General features: G+C 40.8%; 1 protein-coding gene and 1 long non-coding RNA gene across 9 annotated transcripts in view; one reads left to right on the forward strand and one right to left on the reverse strand.

The window, feature by feature from the left end:
* The window catches only part of LOC309628106, a 36,057-nt gene extending 18,362 nt beyond the window's left edge, over positions 1-17,695 (reverse strand). The window contains exons 1-2 of one of the 2 annotated variants that reach the window (XR_014244166.1): positions 17,408-17,695; positions 1,727-1,862 (exon numbers count right to left, since the gene is read on the reverse strand). This is a non-coding gene — a long non-coding RNA (uncharacterized lncRNA). The remainder of the gene's footprint in view (positions 1-1,726; positions 1,863-17,407) is intronic. The other variant, XR_014244167.1, reaches the window with a different exon arrangement.
* The window catches only part of TEC (tec protein tyrosine kinase), a 150,044-nt gene continuing 148,562 nt past the window's right edge, over positions 17,680-19,161 (forward strand). For 4 of the 7 annotated variants that reach the window (XR_014244102.1, XM_082390587.1, XM_082390593.1 and 1 more), the window contains exon 1: positions 17,817-18,148. Coding sequence is in view for 3 of the 7 variants with exons in the window: in XM_082390587.1 (XP_082246713.1) it covers positions 18,116-18,148 (33 nt within the window). In the remaining 4 variants the exon portion in view is untranslated. Of the gene's footprint in view, positions 18,410-19,161 lie in introns of all 7 variants that reach the window. The other 3 variants (XM_082390592.1, XM_082390588.1, XM_082390590.1) reach the window with 3 other exon arrangements.

The raw sequence follows: 19,161 nt of genomic DNA on the forward strand, positions 1-19,161 counted from the left end.
ACACTCCATGTTGACTATGCACATGGCCTAAAATAAAATAGTATTAAGAGTACAGTAGAAACACTACAGAGACAGCTCATTGACAATCAACAGCTTCGGAAGCTTTGATTATAAAATCACAGAAATTGCCTGGAGAAAGGGGGAAAAGTTAAACCCCCTAACTAAGGTGTTCTTCAGCCACTGGTACAGAATCTTGTATAGTTTCAGCAGTGGCCCAAAGGAGTAGCAATTCAGACGGGATAATCAATCCCTAGTCTGGAGGTCCCTGAAACATTTCTGAGGACATTGTAGGCAGTTTTAGGATTAACCAAGGAATTTCACTCAATATAACCCGACTAGGGATCCCTTAATATCATGAACTCAGGCTGTGAAAACTCCAAGGGCAGTGTTTCCCAAAGTGTAATACCTGGGGTATTTAAGGCAGTGACATTTTCCCTGCCCACCCCTCTGTGAACGTACTACCACAGTATGCTCTGGACCCATGCTGTCCAATATGGGGCCATCAGGCCCAAACAGCCATTGAATACTTGGAAGTGGCTAATCCAAATTAAAATGTGATGTGAAATACACACCCAATTTTGAAAGCATAGTAGGAAAAAAAAGAATGTAAAATGTCTAATAGTTTTTTGCATGGATCACATGTCGAAAAGATATTTTGGATAAACTGGGTTAAGTGAAACGTACTCTTAATATTAATTTTGCCTGTCTCTTTTTACTTTTTTCCATGTGGTTATTAGAACATTTTTGATAACACGTGTGGTCTGCATTTGTGGCACACGTTATATTTTGGCTGGACGGTGCTGCTCCGGACAGACACCACTGAGAAGAGCTCCTGCCCATCCCAGAACTCCGCTCCCACAGCCTGCTGGGAGCTACACCTGGGGCCACCAGAGAAAGCTCTGCCTCAGGCGAGGAGGAGGATTTATCTGATGACCAACAGCAGGGGGCTGTGTGGGAAGCTCCGTGCTGGGTGCTGGGGCCGAGTCTGGGGCTGAAGGCGGATGAGGTAGAGGGAGGAAATAGATCTTTGCACTTTCGGTTTCCTGAAGTTTCCTTATTAAGTAGATTTATGTAAGCAGGGGGCAAAAAAAGCGAGGGCGTTAACAAATATATTAGTACAGGTAAGTCTTTAGATATGTAAATATGGCAATTGAAGTTTGTTTTATACATCAAGGTGACTGTTTACTTAAGATTCTTTGACTAAAACCATTGATATATGTATATTAGAGTATGATTTTCTGGGTTTTATTGTGAATCATTAACTTTTCTGTTTCATACTAAGTACAGGGTTCATTTTCTCCATTACATCAGGAGACAGCTTTTCATTCAAGGAAGGAGAGAAGCTAACTTCTCTGCCCCACACAGTTTCTTCTCTATCTACACCCGCAGCAGTCACCCTCTCTGTCTACGTTACTACTGACACTTAATCAAAGTGCCTACAGCTGGGACCCGTGAGAGGTGTTGGTAATATGCTAAGCTGTCCTTTTGAATGTTTCTATCAGCCCCTGAAGACTAGAGTTGCATTAGTATGGAAGGACATTCAAGAAATTTCTGTTTAAATAGGATACAGGAGTGCTACTAAAGACATTTTTTTTTTTCTGTTAAAGTTAAAAATGCAGGAAATTATAAAGAACAGAAAAACAGTCTGAGAATGAAGGCAATTTTGCAAACAGAAATGAGTTCATTAACTACCTTCTTCTACATAGAAATTTATTTATTTATTCACCTACTTGGTAATTTGATGAGACTCTCCCAGCTAGGTGCAAGGCGAAGGTATGTACAGTGGGTGCTAGTTTCATGAAATCTTCCAGGCAGTTAAGAAGAAATTTCACAGAGGACAATCTCTAGTACAGATCTGAAAACTTCAAAATGGAGAAACTCAAAATTAGCAAAGAGGGGAAGAAATTCCTTTTTAAAAAGAGAAAGATGTTAATTTTTACCTCTTGAAAAAGACCAAGAGCGCTGCCATCAGTTCTAGCAGACTCCTTAACAGCAATATGTCTTGTAGGCCAAATTTTCTACTGGGTTTTGATCCCACCATTGTTTAGAAGCCAAGAATTAAGTTGAACTAAAGAAGCCTAGCTTGTTTTTGGTCTTCATATTGTGTTATCAGTGTTATGAAATAACATGCAATATTAGAAAAACAAGCACAGGAAAAGGGAGTTCTTTATAACTTCTTTATTTCTTTTGTATTTAAATTATTCCTCTGGGAAAAGAGAACAGAAGAGGCAAAAGTGTTTCTTCCATTTTATAAATACATGTAGTACATAATCTCCTTAATTTGGAATTGATTTGGCTGAGCACCTCTGGGTGGGTACCGACGGAAGATGATGTGGAACATGCCTTGATCTCAGTTTCTAACACTACCAGTTGCAGCTATTAATGAATTCTTAATACCAGGGTGTAAAACACATAGTCCTTATTTTTCTAAACCAAATATCATCAGCGTTGACCCCTCATCTATTCACCTGGCAGGAAATCAAATCTCAGTTATTATTCAATCCCCTTTTCTCCCCCCCATGGAATCACACAAGAATCACAGGCTTATACTGTCCGAGGAACTGTGGGAAGAGGCCCAAACTTAGTCCTTGGATAGCTGTTGACTTCACTTCCATTGTTTCTTCTGTAGGTGCTGATCACTGATACTCTGGTGGGCTCAAGACTGTGGTGAATGAAGTAGACCTTTGCTTAGTGCATTCCTGAATTTACCTGGAGGTAAAGAGTGCAGTACATGAATGGGGCTCTGATAGCTGCCACTCCTAGAACCAGATCCTACTTTGAGTCTGGGGGCAGGTCCTGTCTTACCTTGGGTTCCCCCAAAAGCAGAGCTGTGATAAGCACTTCTATGTAGGCAGTGACCGCAGAAAACAAGAGTAATATAGTGGGGAGATTGAAGCAGAGAAGGAGGAAAAGCCAATATGAGGTGTGTTTTGGAGGTCAATGCTTTGGGCAACAGGGCTTTGATTTGGCTAAAACCTTCTGAGCAGCATGCTAAGTGCCTTCCAGAATTGTCTGCTCAAAGGACTGGAGGTGGAAAAATTCATATGTACATCAGATATTGTACCCCAATTGTCGAGGACTGCTGTATTAGTTTGCCTCAACTGCCATAAAAAAATCCCAGACTGGGTGGCTTAAACAACAGAAATTTATTTTCTCAGAGTTTTGGAGGCTGGAAGTCTAAGATCAAGGTGTGGGCAGGTCTGGTTTCTGCTGAGGTCCGTCTCCTTGGCTTGCACAAGGCTACCTTCTTGCTGTGTTCTCACCTGGCCTTTTCTCTCTGCACAGGTACTCCTGGTGTCTCTTCCTCTTCTTATATGGACACCAGTCCTATTGGATTAGGGCCAACCCTTATGACCTCATTTAACTTTAATTACCTCCTGAAAGGCCCTAACTCCAAACACAATCACATTGGGGATTAGGGCTTAAAACTATGAATTTGGCAAGGATTGGGATGGGTGGGGGGTTGGTAAAATTCAGTCCACAACAGTTGCCCTTGGAGGAGTTAACTGGACCACCAGAGTAGAGAACAAATTCATTAGTGCAAAGTTACTGGAAATTCAGACTTGGATGAATTCAGAGGTGAGGAAGAAAGAATACCAAGTTGGGATTTCAGATGCTTCTGCTCTCACCTTTTCCCTTCTCAAGTCAAAAACTAGACCTTATCTCTCCATCTAAAACCAGCCAGGTTAATCCTTTTCAATGGACTGGAAACACAGCCAATCTTTACTTTCCTCCTGGGTGAGGCTATATATATATATATATATTTCTTTTTTTCTTTCTTTTAAGAAGTTCTTTTTTAAAAAAATAAATTTATTTATTTATTTATTTTTGGCTGCGTTGGGTCTTCGTTGCTGCGCGCGGGCTTTCTCTAGTCATGGAGAGCAGGGACTACTCTTCGTTGAGGTGCGCGGGCTTCTCCTTGCAGTGGCTTCTCTGTTGAGGAGCACAGGCTCTAGGTGCGCGGGCTTTAGTAGCTGTGGCATGTGGGCTCAGTCTATGTGGCTCGAGGGCTCTAGAGTGCAGGCTCAGTAGTTGTGGCGCATGGGCTTAGCTGCTCCACGGCATGTGGGATCTTCCCGGACCAGGGCTCGAACCCGTGTCCCCTGCATTGGCAGGCGGATTCTTAACCACTGCACCACCAGGGAAGTCCCAAGGCTATATTTTTAAAGACAACATGCTGGGGACTTCCCAGATGGTCCAGTGGTAAAGACTCTGTGCTTCCACTGCAGGGGGCACAGGCTCAATCCCTGGCTGGGGAAGTTCTGCATGCCCAGTAGTAGGACTGCTGGGTCATTTGGCAATTCGATTTTTAGTTTTTTAAGGAACCTCCATACTGTTCTCCATAGTGGCTGTATCAATTTACATTCCCACCAACAGTGCAAGAGGGTTCCCTTTTCTCCAAACCCTCTACAAGCATTTGTTGTTTGTAGATTTTCTGATGATGCCCATTCTAACTGGTGCAAGGTGATACCTCATTGTAGTTTTGATTTGCATTTCTCTAATAATTAGTGATGTTGAGCAGCTTTTCATGTGCTTCTTGGCCATCTGTATGTCTTCTTTGGAAAAATGTCTATTTAGGTCTTCTGCCCATTTTTTGATTGGGTTTTTTGTTTTTTTCATATTGAGCTGCATGAGCTGTTTATATATTTTGGAGATTAATCCTTTGTTGATTCGTTTGCAAATATTTTCTCCCATTCTGAGGGTTGTCTTTTCGTCTTGTTTGTAGTTTCCTTTGCTTTGCAAAACCTTTTAAGTTTCATTAGGTCCCATCTGTTTATTTTTGTTTTTATTTCCATTACTCTAGGAGGTGGATTAAAAAAGATCTTGCTGTGATTTATGTCAAAGAGTGCTCTTCCTATGTTTTCCTCTAAGATTTTTTAGGGTCTAGTCTTACACTTAGGTCTCTAATCCATTTTGAGTTTATTTTCGTTTATGGTGTTAGGGAGTGTTCTAATTTCATTCTTTTACACGTAGCTGTCCAGTTTTCCCAGCACCACTTATTGAAGAGACTGTCTTTTCTCCACCGTATATCCTTGCCTCCTTTGTCATAGATTAGTTGACCATAGGTGCGTGGGTTAACCTTTGGGCTTTCTATCCTGTTCTATTGATCTATATGTCTGTTTTTGTGCCAGTACAATATCGTCTTGATTACTGTAGCTTTGTAGTGTAGTCTGAAGTCAGGGAGTCTGATTCCTCCAGCTCCGTTTTTTTCCCTCAAGACTGCTTTGGCTATTCAGGGTCTTTTGTGTCTCCATACAAATTTTAAGATTTTTGCTCTAGTTCTGTAAAACATGCCATTGGTAATTTGATAGGGATTGCATTGAATCTGTAGATTGCTTTGGGTAGTATAGTCATTTTCACAATGTTGATTCTTCCAATCCAAGAACATGGTATATCTCTCCATCTGTTGGTATCATCTTTAATTTCTTTCATCAGTGTCTTATAGTTTTCTGCATACATGTCTTTTGTCTCCTTAGGTAGGTTTATTCCTAGGTATTTTATTCTTTTTGTTGCAATGGTAAATGGGAGCGTTTCCTTAATTTCTCTTTCAGATTTTTCATCGTTAGTGTATAGGAATGCAAGAGATTTCTGTGCATTAATTTTGTATCCTGAAACTTTACCAAATTCATTGATTAGCTCTAGTAGTTTTCTGGCAGCATCTTTAGGATTCTCTATGTATAGTATCATGTCATCTGCGAACAGTGACAGCTTTACTTCTTCTTTTCTGATTTGGTTTCCTTTTATTTCTTTTTCTTCTCTGATTGCTGTGGCTAGGACTTCCAAAACTATATTGAATAATAGTGGAGAGAGTGGACATCCTTGTCTTATTCCTGATTTTAGAGGAATTACTTTAGTTTTCACCATTGAGAATGATGTTTGCTGTGGGTTTGTCCTATATAGCCTTTATTATGTTGAGGTAGGTTCCCTCTATGCCCACTTTCTGGAGAGTTTTTATCATAAATGGGTGAAGAATTTTGTTAAAAGCTTTTTCTGCATCTCTTGAGATGATCATATGGATTTTATTCTTCAATTTGTTAATATGGTGTATCACATGGATTGATTTGCGTATATTGAAGAATCCTTGCATCCCTGGGACAAACCCACTTGATCATGGTGTATGATCTTTTTAATGTGTTGTTGGATTCTATTTCTAGTATTTTGTTGAGGATTTTTGCATCCATATTCATCAGTGATACTGGTCTGTAATTTTCTTTTTTTGTAGTATCTTTGTCTGGTTTGGGTATCAGGGTGATGGTTGCCTCATAGAATGAGTTTGGGAGTGTTCCTTCCTCTGCAATTTTTTGGAAGAGTTTGAGAAGTATGGGTGTTAGCTCTTCTCTAAATGTTTGATAGAATTCACCTGTGAAGCCATCTGGTCCTTGACTTTTGTTTGTTGGAAGATTTTTAATCACAGTTTCAATTTCATTACTTGTGATTGGTCTGTTCATAGTTCTGTTTCTTCCTGGTTCAGTCTTGGAAGGTTACACCTTTCTAAGAATTTGTCCATTTCTTCCAGGTTGTCCACTTTATAGGCATAGAGTTGCTGGTAGTAGTCTCTTAGGATGCTTTGTATTTCTGCGGTGTCCATTGTAACTTCTCCTTTTTCATTTCTAATTTTATTGATTTGAGTCCTCTCCCTCTTTTTCTTGATGAGTCTGGCTAAAGGTTTATCAATTTTGTTTATCTTCTCAAAGAACCAGGTTTTAGTTGTATTGATCTTTGCTATTGTTTTCTTTGTTTCTATTTCATTTATTTCTGCTCTGATCTTTATGATTTCTTTCCTTCTACTAACTTTGGGTGCTGTTTATTCTTTCTCTACTTCCCTTAGGTGTAAGGTTAGATTGTTTACTTGAGATTTTTCTTGTTTCTTGAGGTAGGCTTGTATAGCTATAAACTTCCCTCTTAGAACTGCTTTTGCTGCATCCCATAGGTTTTGGATTGTCATGTTTTCGTTGTCATTTGTCTCTAGGTATTTTTTGATTTCCTCTTTGATTTCTTCAGTGATCTCTTGGTTATTTAGTAACGTATTGTTTAGCCTCCATGTGTTTGTGTTATGTTTTTTCCCCCTGTAGTTGATTTCTAATCTCATAGCATTGTGGTCAGAAAAGATGCTTGATATGATTTCAATTTTCTTAAATTTTCTGAGGCTTGATTTGTGACCCAAGATGTGATCTATCCTGGAGAATGTTCCATTTGCACTTGAGAAGAAAGTGTAATCTGCTGTTTTTAGATGGAATGTCTTATAAATATCAATTAAATCTATCTGTTCTATTGTATCATTTAAAGCTTGTGTTTCCTTATTAATTTTCTGTCTGGATGATCTGTCCATTGGTGTAGGTGAGGTGTTAAAGTCCCCCACTATTATTGTTATTGTCAATTTCCTCTTTTATAGCTGTTAGCAGTTGTGTTATGTACTGAGGTGCTCCTATGGTGGGTGCATATATATTTATAATTGCTATATGTTCTTCTTGGATTGATCCCTTGATCATTATGTAGTGTCCTTCCTTGTCTCTTGTAACATTCTTTATTTTAAAGTCTATTTTATCTGTTATGAGGATTGCTATTCCAGCTTTCTTTTGATTTCCATTTGCATGGAATATCTTTTTCCATCCCCTCATTTTTAGTCTGTATGTGTCCCTAGGTCTGAAGTGGGTCTCTTGTAGACAGCATATATATGGGTCTTGTTTTTGTATCCATTCAGCGAGCCTGTGTCTTTTGGTTGCAGCATTTAATCCATTCATGTTTAAGGTAATTATCGATATGTATGTTCCTATCACCATTTACTTAACTGTTATGGGTTTGTTTTTGTAGGTACTTTTCTTCTCTTGTGTTTCCCACTTAGAGAAGTTCCTTTAGCATTTGTTGTAGAGCTGGTTTGGTGGTGCTGAATTCTCTTAACGTTTGCTTGTCTGTAAGCTTTTGATTTCTCCATCAAATCTGAATGAGATCCTTGCTGTGTGGAGTAATCTTGGTTGTTGGTTTTTCCCTTTCATCACTTTAAATATATCATGCCACTCCCTTCTGGCTTGTAGAGTTTCTGCTGAGAAATCAGCTGTTAACGTTATGGGAGTTCCCTTGTGTGTTATTTGTCGTTTTTCCCTTGCTGCTTTCAATAATTTTTCTTCATCTTTAATTTTTGCCAATTTGATTACTATGTGTCTCAGCATGTTTCTCCTTGGGTTTATCCTGTATGGGACTCTCTGTGCTTCCTGGACTTGGGTGGCTATTTCCTTTCCCATGTTAGGGATGTTTTCGACTATAATCTCTTCAAATATTTTCTCGGGTGCTTTCTCTCTCTCTTCTCCTTCTGGGACCCCTATAATGTGAATGTTGTTGTGTTTAATGCAGTCCCAGAGGTCTCTTAGGCTGTCTTCATTTCTTTTCATTCTTTTTTCTTTATTCTGTTCTGTGGCAGTGAATACCACCATTCTGTCTTCCAGGTCACTTATCTGTTCTTCTGCCTCAGTTATTCTGGTATTGATTCCTTCTAGTGTATTTTTCATTTCAGTTATTGTATTGTTCATCCCTGTTTGATTGTTCTTTAATTCTTCTAGGTCTTTGTTAAACATTTCTTGCATCTTCTCGATCTTTGCCTTCATTCTTTTTCCGAGGTCCTGGATCATTCTCACTATCATTATTCTGAATTCTTTTTCTGGAAGATTGCCTATCTCCACTTCATTTAGTTGTTTTTCTGGGGTTTTATCTTGTTCCTTCATCTGGTACATAGCCCTCAGCCTTTTCATCTTGTCCATCTTTCTGTGAATGTGGTTTTTGTTCCACAGGCTGCAGGATTGTAGTTCTTCTTGTTTCTGCTGTCTGCTCTCTGGTGGTTGAGGCTATCTAAGAGGCTTGTGCAAGCTTCCTGATGGGAGAGACTGGTGGTAGGTAGAGCTGGGTGTTGCTCTGGTGGGCAGAGCTCAGTAAAACCTTAATCCGCTTGTCTGTTGATGGGTGGGGCTGGGTTCCCTCCCTGTTGGTTGTTTGGCCTGAGGTGATCAAACATTGGAGCCTACCTAGGCTCTTTGGTGGGGCTAATGGCAGACTCTGGGAGGGCTCACGCCAAGGAGTAATTCCCAGAACTTCTGCTGCCAGTGTCCTTGTCCCCACGGTGAGCCACAGCCACCCCCCGCCGCTGCAGGAGACCCTCTGACACTAGCAGGTAGGTCTGGCTCCGTATCCTATGGGGTCACTGCTCCTTCCCCTGGGTCCTGATGCACACACTACTTTGTGTGTGCCCTCCAAAAGTGGAGTCTCTGTTTCTCCCAGTCCTGTTGAAGTCCTGCAATCAAATCCTGCTAGCCTTCAAAGTCTGATTCTCTAGGAATTCCTCCTCCCATTGCCAGACCCCCAGGTTGGGAAGCCTGACGTGGGGCTCAGAACCTTCACTCCAGTGGGTGGACTTCTGTGGTGTGTGTTATCCAGTTTGTGAGTCACCCACCCAGCAGTTATAGGATTTGATTTTATTGTGATTGCTCCCCTCCTACCATCTCACTGTGGCTTCTCCTTTGTCTTTGGATGTGGGGTATCTTTTTTGGTGAGTTCCAGTGTCTTCCTGTCAATGATTGTTCAGCAGTTAGACGTGATTCTGGTGCTCTCGCAAGAGGGAGTGAGCGCACGTCCTTCTACTCCGCCATCTTGAACCAATCTCCGATCAATGTAGTCTTAATAATTTTTTTCTCCATGACTTTTTCATTTTGCAGGCACAAGGTAATGTTTTATGTTTTTTGTTCTTTTTGGCCATGCTGCGCAGCTTGACGCACAAGGTAATGTTGTATTCCAGGGTCTAAAAACTTTAACGTCTACAGGACCTGGTGGGTAACATCAATGGATGAAGTGAACTGGGAATAATAAAATAGACTCCACTGAAGACAGAGTAGTGGTCACTTTGACAAATGTATAACAATGCCCTGCCTAGAGGGGCAGCAGCTACTGATCCTCAGGCAACTGTTGCAGAGTAGGGACGTTGATACAGATTTATAAAGCTGAGAAGCCTGAGTATGTCGAATTGACTGGTTATCAGCACTGAAGTTAAGATTGTAGGCTCTGGAGCCAGGCCTCCTGAATTTGAATCATAGTGCTACCAATTAACTACGTAACCTTAGGCAAGTTACTTATCTGTTCTCTGATCCTCAGACTGTACCTGTATCATAGGGTTGTCGGGAGGATTAAAAGAATCATGTGCTTAGATTTCATATTTAGCATTAAGTATTCAAAAATTGGGGGCTATTGTCATTATCAGCTATTAATTAAAATTTTAATTAAACTTTCAATTTTGAGATAATTATAGATTCAAATGCAAGTGGAAGAAAAAAATACAGAGAGTTCTCATATTTCCTAGTTTCTCCCAAAGGTAACATCTTGCAAAATTATAGTACAGTATCACAGCTAGGATACTGATATTGACACGGTCAAGACACACATTTCCATCTCCATAAGGCTCCCTCACATTGCCCTCTTACAGCTGTACCCACTTTGTTCTGCCACCACTCCCTTATGAACACCCAGTAACCACTAATCTGTTCTGTTTCTATAATTTTATTTCTAGAATGTTATATTAATGGAATCATATGGTATGTAACCATTTTTATTGGCTTTTTTTCACTTAGCATAATTTGCTGGAGATTTGTCCAGCCATTGAATCAATAGTTTATTTTTTGTTGCTGAGTAGTATTCCTTAGTATGATACACTACAGTTTGTTTAACTATTCACCTGTTGAAGGACATATGGGTTTTCCCACGTTTTGAATATTATGAAGAAAGCTACTATAAACTTTGGGGACAGAGTTTTGTGTGAACTTAAGTTTTCATTTCTCTGGCACAAATGCCTAGGTGCAATTTCTGGGTCATATGATAGTTACATGTTTAGTTTTTTTAAGCAAGTGCGCAACTATTTTCCTGAGTAGCTGTACCATTTTACATTCCCACCAGCAATGTAAGAGTGGTCAAATTTCTCCGCATTCTCATCTACATTTGATGTCGCTGTTTTATTTTAGTCATTCTGATATCTCATTGTGATCTAAATTTGCATTTATCAAATACTTAATAATCTTGAAGATTTTTTCATGAGCTTATTTTCAATCTGTATATGCTCTTTGGTGAAATGTCTTTTTATCTCTCCTGCCCATTTTCTAATTGCATTGTTTATTTACTGTTATGAGAGCTCTTTATATAGGGTAAATACTAGTCTCTGTTAGATATTCAGTTTGCAGATATTTATTTCCAGTCTGTAACTTGTCTTTTCATCCTCTTAACAGGGTCTTTCAGAAAGAAAAAAGTTTTATTTAATTGAGGTATATATTCATATAACATAAAATTCTCCATTGTAAAGTGCATACTTCAGTGATTTTTTTAAAATTATATTCACTATGTTGTGTAACCATCATTACTACCTAATTCCACAACATTTCCATCCCCTCCAAAAGAAACCCTGTACATATTAGCAGTTAGTCCTCAATTTCCTCCCCATCTCCAACCTTTGGCAACCAGTAATCTACATTTCTATCTCTATGGATTTTCCTATGTTGGACATTTCATATAAATGAAATGAATACAACATGTAGCCTTTTGTGTCTGGCTTCTTTCACTTAGTGTAATGTTTTCAAGATTCATCCATGTTGTAGCATGTATCAGTAATTCATTCCTTTTAACAGTATAGTATTCCCTTGTATGGATATAATACATTTTGTTTATCCATTCATCAGCTAAAGGACATTTGGGTGGTTTCCACTTTATAGCTATTCAAATAATGGTGCTATGAACATTTGTGGACAAGTATTTGTTTTAGTACCTGTTCTCAGTTCTTTTGGGTATATACCTAGAAGTGGAATTGCTGGGTCATACAGTAATTCTATGTTTAACTTTTGAGGAACTGCAAAATATTTTCCACAGTGCAAAAGTTCTTGTTTTTCTTTTTTAAAATATCAAACCAGTCTTGCATTCCTGGAATAAACTTCACTTGATCATAGTGTATAATTCTTTTTAATGTATTACTAAATTCTTTTTGCTTTTTTTTTTTTTTTTTTGGCTCATGGGATCTTAGTTCCCCAACCAGGAATGGAACCTGGGCCCCAGCAGGGAAAGCACCGAGTCCTAACCACTGGACTGCCAGGGAATTCCCAATGAGTACTTTTTAAGGAATTGGTCTATCTCATCTGAATTGTCAAGTTTTTGTGTGCAGAGTTGTTTGTAGTATTCCTTTATTACCTTTTTGATGTCTGAATGGTCTTTAATTACAGTCCCCTGTTCATTCCTGATACTGGTAACTTGGGTTTTCTCTCTTTTTTCTTTGACAGGCTTGCTAGGTGTTTGACAATTTTACTGATCTTTTCAAAGAACCAGATCTTTCATTGATTTTCTCCATTGTTTTTCTGTTTTGAATTACATTGATTTCTGCTTTTATCTTTATTATTTCCTTCCTTCTGTTTGGATTTATATTGCTCTTCTTCTTTTTCTAGGTTCTTGGCAGTGGGAGCTTAGATTTTTGATTTGAGACTTTTCCTATTTTCCAATGTGTGCATTTACTGCTATAAAATTTTCTCTCAACACTATTTGGCTGTGTGCACAAATTTTGATATGTTGTATTTTTGTTTTTATTCCATTCAGAATATTTTTTGTGTTCCCTTACGACTTCCTCTTTGATCTATGGATTATTTACAAGTAAGTTGTTTATTTTCCAGGGGTTTGGGACTTTTGCTGGAAATCTTTCTTACTGATTTCTGGTTTGATTTGATTGTGATCTGAGAACATACACTGTATGATTTCAATTATTTTAAATTTGTTCTGGTTTGTTTTATGGCCTAGGATATGATTATCTTGGTACATGCTCCATGAAGAGTTGAGGGATACTTTTTAGAATTCTATTTCAGTTTATATAGGGTGTTTTTGTGTGTATCTTTTTTTATAGTTTTTTTAAGTGGTTGCTCTAGGTTTTACATTACGTCTACATAATTTCTACTGATGTCATCATTTTACCAGTTTGAGAGAAGCACAGAAAATTTAGCTCCCTTTCCATATCTTAATCACCCCCATTTAAAATTGTCCTAAATAGTGACTTACGATGAAAATCTCTTGTTTAAAATGTTTTTATGCTTTACTCAATCCATTTTTAAATGACTGACTTTCCCACCAGAACGTAAGTTCCACCATAACAGGGAGCTTTTTTTTTTTTTTAATTAATTTATTTATTTATTTTTGGCTGTGTTGGGTCTTCGTTTCTGTGCGAGGGCTTTCTCTAGTTGCGGCAAGCGGGGGCCACTCTTCATCGTGGTGCGCGGGCCTCTCACTATCGCAGCCTCTCTTCTTGTGGAGCACAGGCTCCAGACGCGCAGGCTCAGTAGTTGTGGCTCACGGGCCTAGCTGCTCCGCGGCATGTGGGATCTTCCCAGACCAGGGCTCGAACCCGTGTCCCCTGCATTAGCAGGCAGATTCTCAACCACTGTGCCACCAGGGAAGCCCTAACAGGGAGTTTTGTTGGGATTGTTCACCAATGTTTTCTCAGCTTCCTGCTAATGCAGTGATGGTCACATTTTCATAACTGCCACCGTTGAGAAGGAGGCAGCTTCAAAAAGTTCTAGGGATAGATCATTCTAGGTAGAAGAAACAGTAAGTAAAAGGCACCAGGCCAGAATATACTTTCAGTCATACTAATAATACTGAATATAACATTCTATGTGACATAGCTCATTTTATCTCAATCCTCATAAACTATAAATATGTTGATATGTTGGACCCATTTGAAACACTATTTGGATTCTGATCCAAAACATAAACTGGCCAAACCCAGATGGTTTCACTCAGTATTTTCTTCATCTTACCTTTTTATCTGTCTCTTCTAAGTATAATCTAGTTTTACTTCTGTGCCTTTTTTTCTGACTCTGTAATTTAATATGTTTTTACTCACTGTTAAATTAACATTAAAACATTATACAAGGAAGTTTAAAAAAAAAAAATGATCCACGATTCAAACGTTATTTTCCCTGGCAGCTTTGCATGGCTAAGGCTGCAAACTCTAGAGCCATACTACTTTATATTCACATCCTGGCCGTGTGACTTTGGGTAAGTTACTTAGACCTCTGCCTCAGTTCTCTCATCTGTAAAATGAGAAGAAGAACTGCACGCAGTTTTCTATTAAAGCTATTGTACCTCACGCAGTTGTTGTGAGAATTAGGTGAATTAATCCAATGCACTTAAAACAGTCTGGCACATAGGAACCCCCTGAATAACTGTTCATAATTCTTATTTTCAACCCATCAATTTTCTTCCCACATAATTTGTATTTAGTTGTAATCGTAGAATATGTAAAGCACTGTGTTCTACTTTTTTTCATTTAATGTTCATAAGTTTTCCTCCACAATTCTATTTATTAACATAGATACTATTTTTAATGACAGCCTGATATTCCATACCATTGATATATTTTGCTTAAACATTTCTCTAGCATTGGACATTTAATTATTTTATTATTATGAGTCATGATCTTATACACATACTTTGTATATGATGCTATTTCTTTCTTTTGAATGATTTACCTAGCAACAATTCCCAGGAGTATAATTTTTGATTTTTGTGTCCCATATTTAAAACTCTTTCCTTCCTCGATTTAGTTCCAAGGAAGCAACTACTTTCAGTACATCATGGAAGGAGAGGCAGACATATCATACCACCACAACGAAGTAATCTTCATGTAGCAATAGACTCTCTGTACAAGACTGATAAGGTCTGCATTATTAACATCACTGTTGTCATCACTCATTCATTCAACAGACAATTACTATTCACCTAGGATGTGCCTGTCTATAGGTAGGAAGAAAGTTACAAAAGGGAGCCAGAGATGTACAAAAAAGAGTGGGAGAAGCTCCAAATACAAAACACCACATTATTTACAAACTTTCCATGTTGATGATGTGTGTCTTCTTAGGCACAACGTGGAATCTATTTCCAAGTTTTAAAAAAAAGGCATTTTCTTTTCTCAAGGAAGCAAAATTATGTCAACCTGACATTGCTCACCTAAACATACAAATTTTATAGAAACCGTGTGGATATTTGGTAAGAAGGGAGTCCTTGTCTTTAAGAAGTCATAAATGCCTTTTTCTGTATCTCAGTTTTATTAAAATAAAGAAGGCAGTAATAGTATTGTTTGAATCTTCTTCTTGGAGGAAGAGGGAGAAATCTTTTTAGGTCCACCATCACATTCCTTCTTTTGAAGAGGATCAACCTGAAAGCTCGAGTTACATAAGCCTAACTTTGTATTCTGTTTTCTATTAAAGCTATTGTCCGTTTCACATAAGAAATAGTACATATTAAATTTTTTTTTAGCCTACCACATCCTGAGTTCAGTTTTACACCTTTTCATCCATGTAGCTGAAGCTCTCTTACAGTCTCTCTGACACTGTCTCTAACAACACTCTGCTGAAAACCAATGCAAGTACTCTTTACTACATGCTCTGGGGATCATATACAGGCGTTAACCACCTACTTACACTGTTTGGTAATATAAAGAATGCTTTCTTCAGGAAACAGCGTGGGAAACGACCTCAATTATCACCGATAAAGAGTTATGTTGATCTAGATGTTTTGTTTACAAATCAGTCTCTGGTTTTCCTGAGAACTAAGAGTGACAATAAAGACATTCTCTTCTCTTTTAATTTTAAACTTTATGAAGGGCTTACATGAGGATCTGGATTTGCTTCCCTTTCAATCAACCTTTATAAACTTTGAGAGCCTCATTTCCATTAAGTCAGAAATATGAGCCTCCACAGTTGCCTAGCTAGCCCAGGCAAAGTGAGTTGGAAACTAGTTCTTTTAATCACCACAGTATCAGTTAAAATCTTCAGACAGTGACTTTTACGCTTTTTGGATCAGACCATTTGATGAAAATTCTAAGTCCTCTCCATTATGCATACATATATATATATATATATATATATGTGAGCATTTTTCTTGGGAGAAAGCCAACTTTATTACCATAATTATGTAACTATAACTTTTTCTCTACACACACGTTTTGCATCCTTTCAGAAGGTTCCTGACTTCTGCTCCCTCAAAGAACACCTGCCCTGGGGGAAATTATGTTAATTAGTCAACAGGAGGCAGAAGAGACTGGGGCTGGGAGGAGGCAAGATCACAAAAGAAAAATTTTACTAGATTCTTCCTGAGACAGCCCATCATCATCACCTGAGTGAAAGAGAATTTGGAATCAGAAAGCCTTGGTTCAAACCTGTGTGCTCTTCCCATCCTCCCCCTCCCCTCCCAACCCTTTTCCTAAGGAGTAGTATGACTTTAGGCAAATCATTGATCATTAGATTTTTTTTTTCCTGTAAAATGGAATCTTGTCAGACTTCTCAGGGTTATTGTATGATCAAAAGAGAGATAATATAGGAAGGCATGTTTTTAGGTCTCCAACAAGCATGAAGTAGAATGATGATTATTTCACGTGCCTTTCCCTTTGCTTCATCTTCAGGTTGACTGCCTGGCCTACCATTCAGTTCCCAGCTCCACTGTCACCTCCTCCGAGAAGCCTCCAGGACAACTAGATCTGTGGCCTCCCCATCCCCATCACTCTCAACACCATCACCTACTTGATTTTAGTCAGGACACTTCTCACATGTGTAATGGCTTCATTTTTTACTTGCTTATTGATGACTGATTGTCCTTCTCCCTGAACTAGACTAAAAGCTCCTTGAGGGCAGAGCCCAGGCCTTTAACAGTTCATGGGACATGGTGGACACTCAAATTTTGTAAGTCAGGAGAGCAGTAGTTTAGAGCAGCGGTCCCCAACCTTTTTGTCACCAGGGACCGGTTTCACGGAAGACAGTTTTTCGGGGGGTGGAGGGTGGGCGTAGAGAGGTGGAGGGGTGGGGGGGTGGGGAGGGATGGTTCAGGCAGTAACGCGAGCCATGGGGGGGACGGTTCAGGCGGCAGTGCCAGCCATGGTTCAGGCGGTGGGCGAAGGGAGCGCCATCGGAAGCTTTGCCAGCTGGCCCGCCGCTCACCTTCTGCTGTGCAGCCCGGGTCCTAACAGCCACAGGCCGGTACTAGTCTGCAGCCGGGGCGGGAGGCTTGGGGACCCCTGGTTTAGAGCTCAAAATCAGGAGGCCGACTACGGGGATTTGAATTCTAGCTTTTATATTTATTAGTTGGGCGACACTAGGCAGGTTGTTTAACTTCTCTGTGCCTCACTTTCACCCTCCATAAAAATGGGGGATTCTGATAACATATACTCTTCACAGAAATGTTAATACGGGTAACGTACTTGAAAGAGTGCCTGGGACACAGTAAGTTACCTAAGGGCAATTTTCTACCTTACAGTGAATGAAGAAAGTGTTACTACAGGACTAGGGAGGCCACGTGACCTGTAAGTGTATCAGATACGCTCTGCTGCTTCAGGTTTGGCAGTAAGAAGACTTACTCTTTTGGTAAAACTCGTTGCTTCGCTCCACCGCACCGCGTCACCCACCTGGTTCGCCACCATTTAGCGGAAGGGGAGGTGCGGTCCCTAATTGCGACAAGAGACCCCGGTCACCCACAGGTGGCACTGCTCGGGTTCTCCCGGGCTGGGGGTGTCCGTGACGTCGCGGGTCAGTTCTCTGGGGCGAGGGGGGAAGGAGGAGGGCCAGCACGGCGTCCAGGAACACCAGGGACGTTCCCGCGACTTCCCCGAAACTCCGACTGGGTCGGCGGAGCCGGGAGGCCCATCCGACCCACTCGGGCCTCCAGTCTCAGAACCGCAGCAGACCCGTGCGAACCTGTAGCCGCCGGCCTCGGCGTGCGGGGGCGGAGCCATCGGGGGCCTGGCGATCGCTGGGCCGCGCGGGGCGGGACGAGTGGGGGCGGGGCCGGGACGCCAGGCTCCGGACGCCAGGCTCGGGACTCCGCGGCGCCGGCCGGCTTCAGCGTTTCCCGGATTCGGCGCAGCCGGCGCGCTCCAGCCAGGTAAGGGCGCCGCGGGCCGGCGGGGCGGCCCCGGGACTGCGCCACTCCGGGAGGGGACGGGTGGGGACGAGGATGCGCGCGGCGAGAGGAGGCTTCCACAAGCCCAGAGACGGACCCTCGTGGAACCAGGAAGGATTTTTCTCTCCTCCGCGCCGCCGTGAGCGAGGGCGCGCCACGCCACGTGATGACCCGTCCCCTGCGGACCACGAAGGGACAGGTGCGCGTCCTGGCGTAGCCACGCCTTCCGGCGGCCGCCGCTGCCTCTCCGCCTCCCGGGCTCCGGCGCCGGCCTCTCCCGAGGAGCACCCGTCCCTTTTCCTCTTGGGTCCCTGGACGCGGGCCGCCCCGCAGCAAGTTAAGCGTTGGGCTCACTTCCCAGCTTCCCCGCGGGGTTGATTCCTCCTCTCTGCTTGGGCGGCGGCGCAGTCTTGATTGAAAGTTGGCAGCATCGACAGAGACTTTCCACAGTTGCACGTGTGTGAGTGCCTCGCCCCACCAGCCTCACATTTTTAATCTGGGAAATTGTGTTTGAATCTTGATAACAGGGATTCGGTGAATACATGTGTTGGGAAAACTAGGGCCTTGCCTTGGGGGTGTGCGCTTTCCCTTGGATCCTAAATTTCCTTTTGATTTGATTTTTTGGTTTTGTTTTCATGGAAGAATAACACGTTGCTGTGTATCAGGTTCGGAAACAATCTCATCTATTGCCATTCTTTGGAAACTGGAAGATTTGATTAGAAGGGTAGATCTCAATGTTAAGTTGGAACAACAGGATGACTGGTGGCTAAGTGGGTTTGAAGCTTATCCAAAATAAAGTGTTTTGAGCATATACCCTGTGTTTTTTCAGTGAGGGCCCATTTTTTCCTCTTAGGAAATTCTGAGAATTTACTTGCTTCTAGAAGATTCTCCCCTGAAGAGCTGGAGAGGAGAAAACAGCCCCAACAAACCAGTGGGTTTCCCAAATAAGTTTAGGATTTAGCAGGTTGGTTTGTGATGCTGGAAGCTCAGCTGGCGAGAATCACATGTAGTATGGAGTGTCATGATTTATATGGAGAAAAGAAAAGTGTGTATAATATTCTCATTATGTATTTGAAAATATTTTTTTGGTTTAGGTACATTTTCATTGTTTAGGAAAAACTTATACTTTCCCAATACTCCAATTAATCTGATCCATATATTCTCTTGTCAGCTCTGGACGCTTACTGCATTGTGTTTATGTTAATCATCTGG

This window comes from Balaenoptera borealis (assembly GCF_965194805.1).
Source record: "Balaenoptera borealis genome assembly, chromosome: 4".
In the NCBI taxonomy this organism is placed as follows: domain Eukaryota; kingdom Metazoa; phylum Chordata; class Mammalia; order Artiodactyla; family Balaenopteridae; genus Balaenoptera; species Balaenoptera borealis.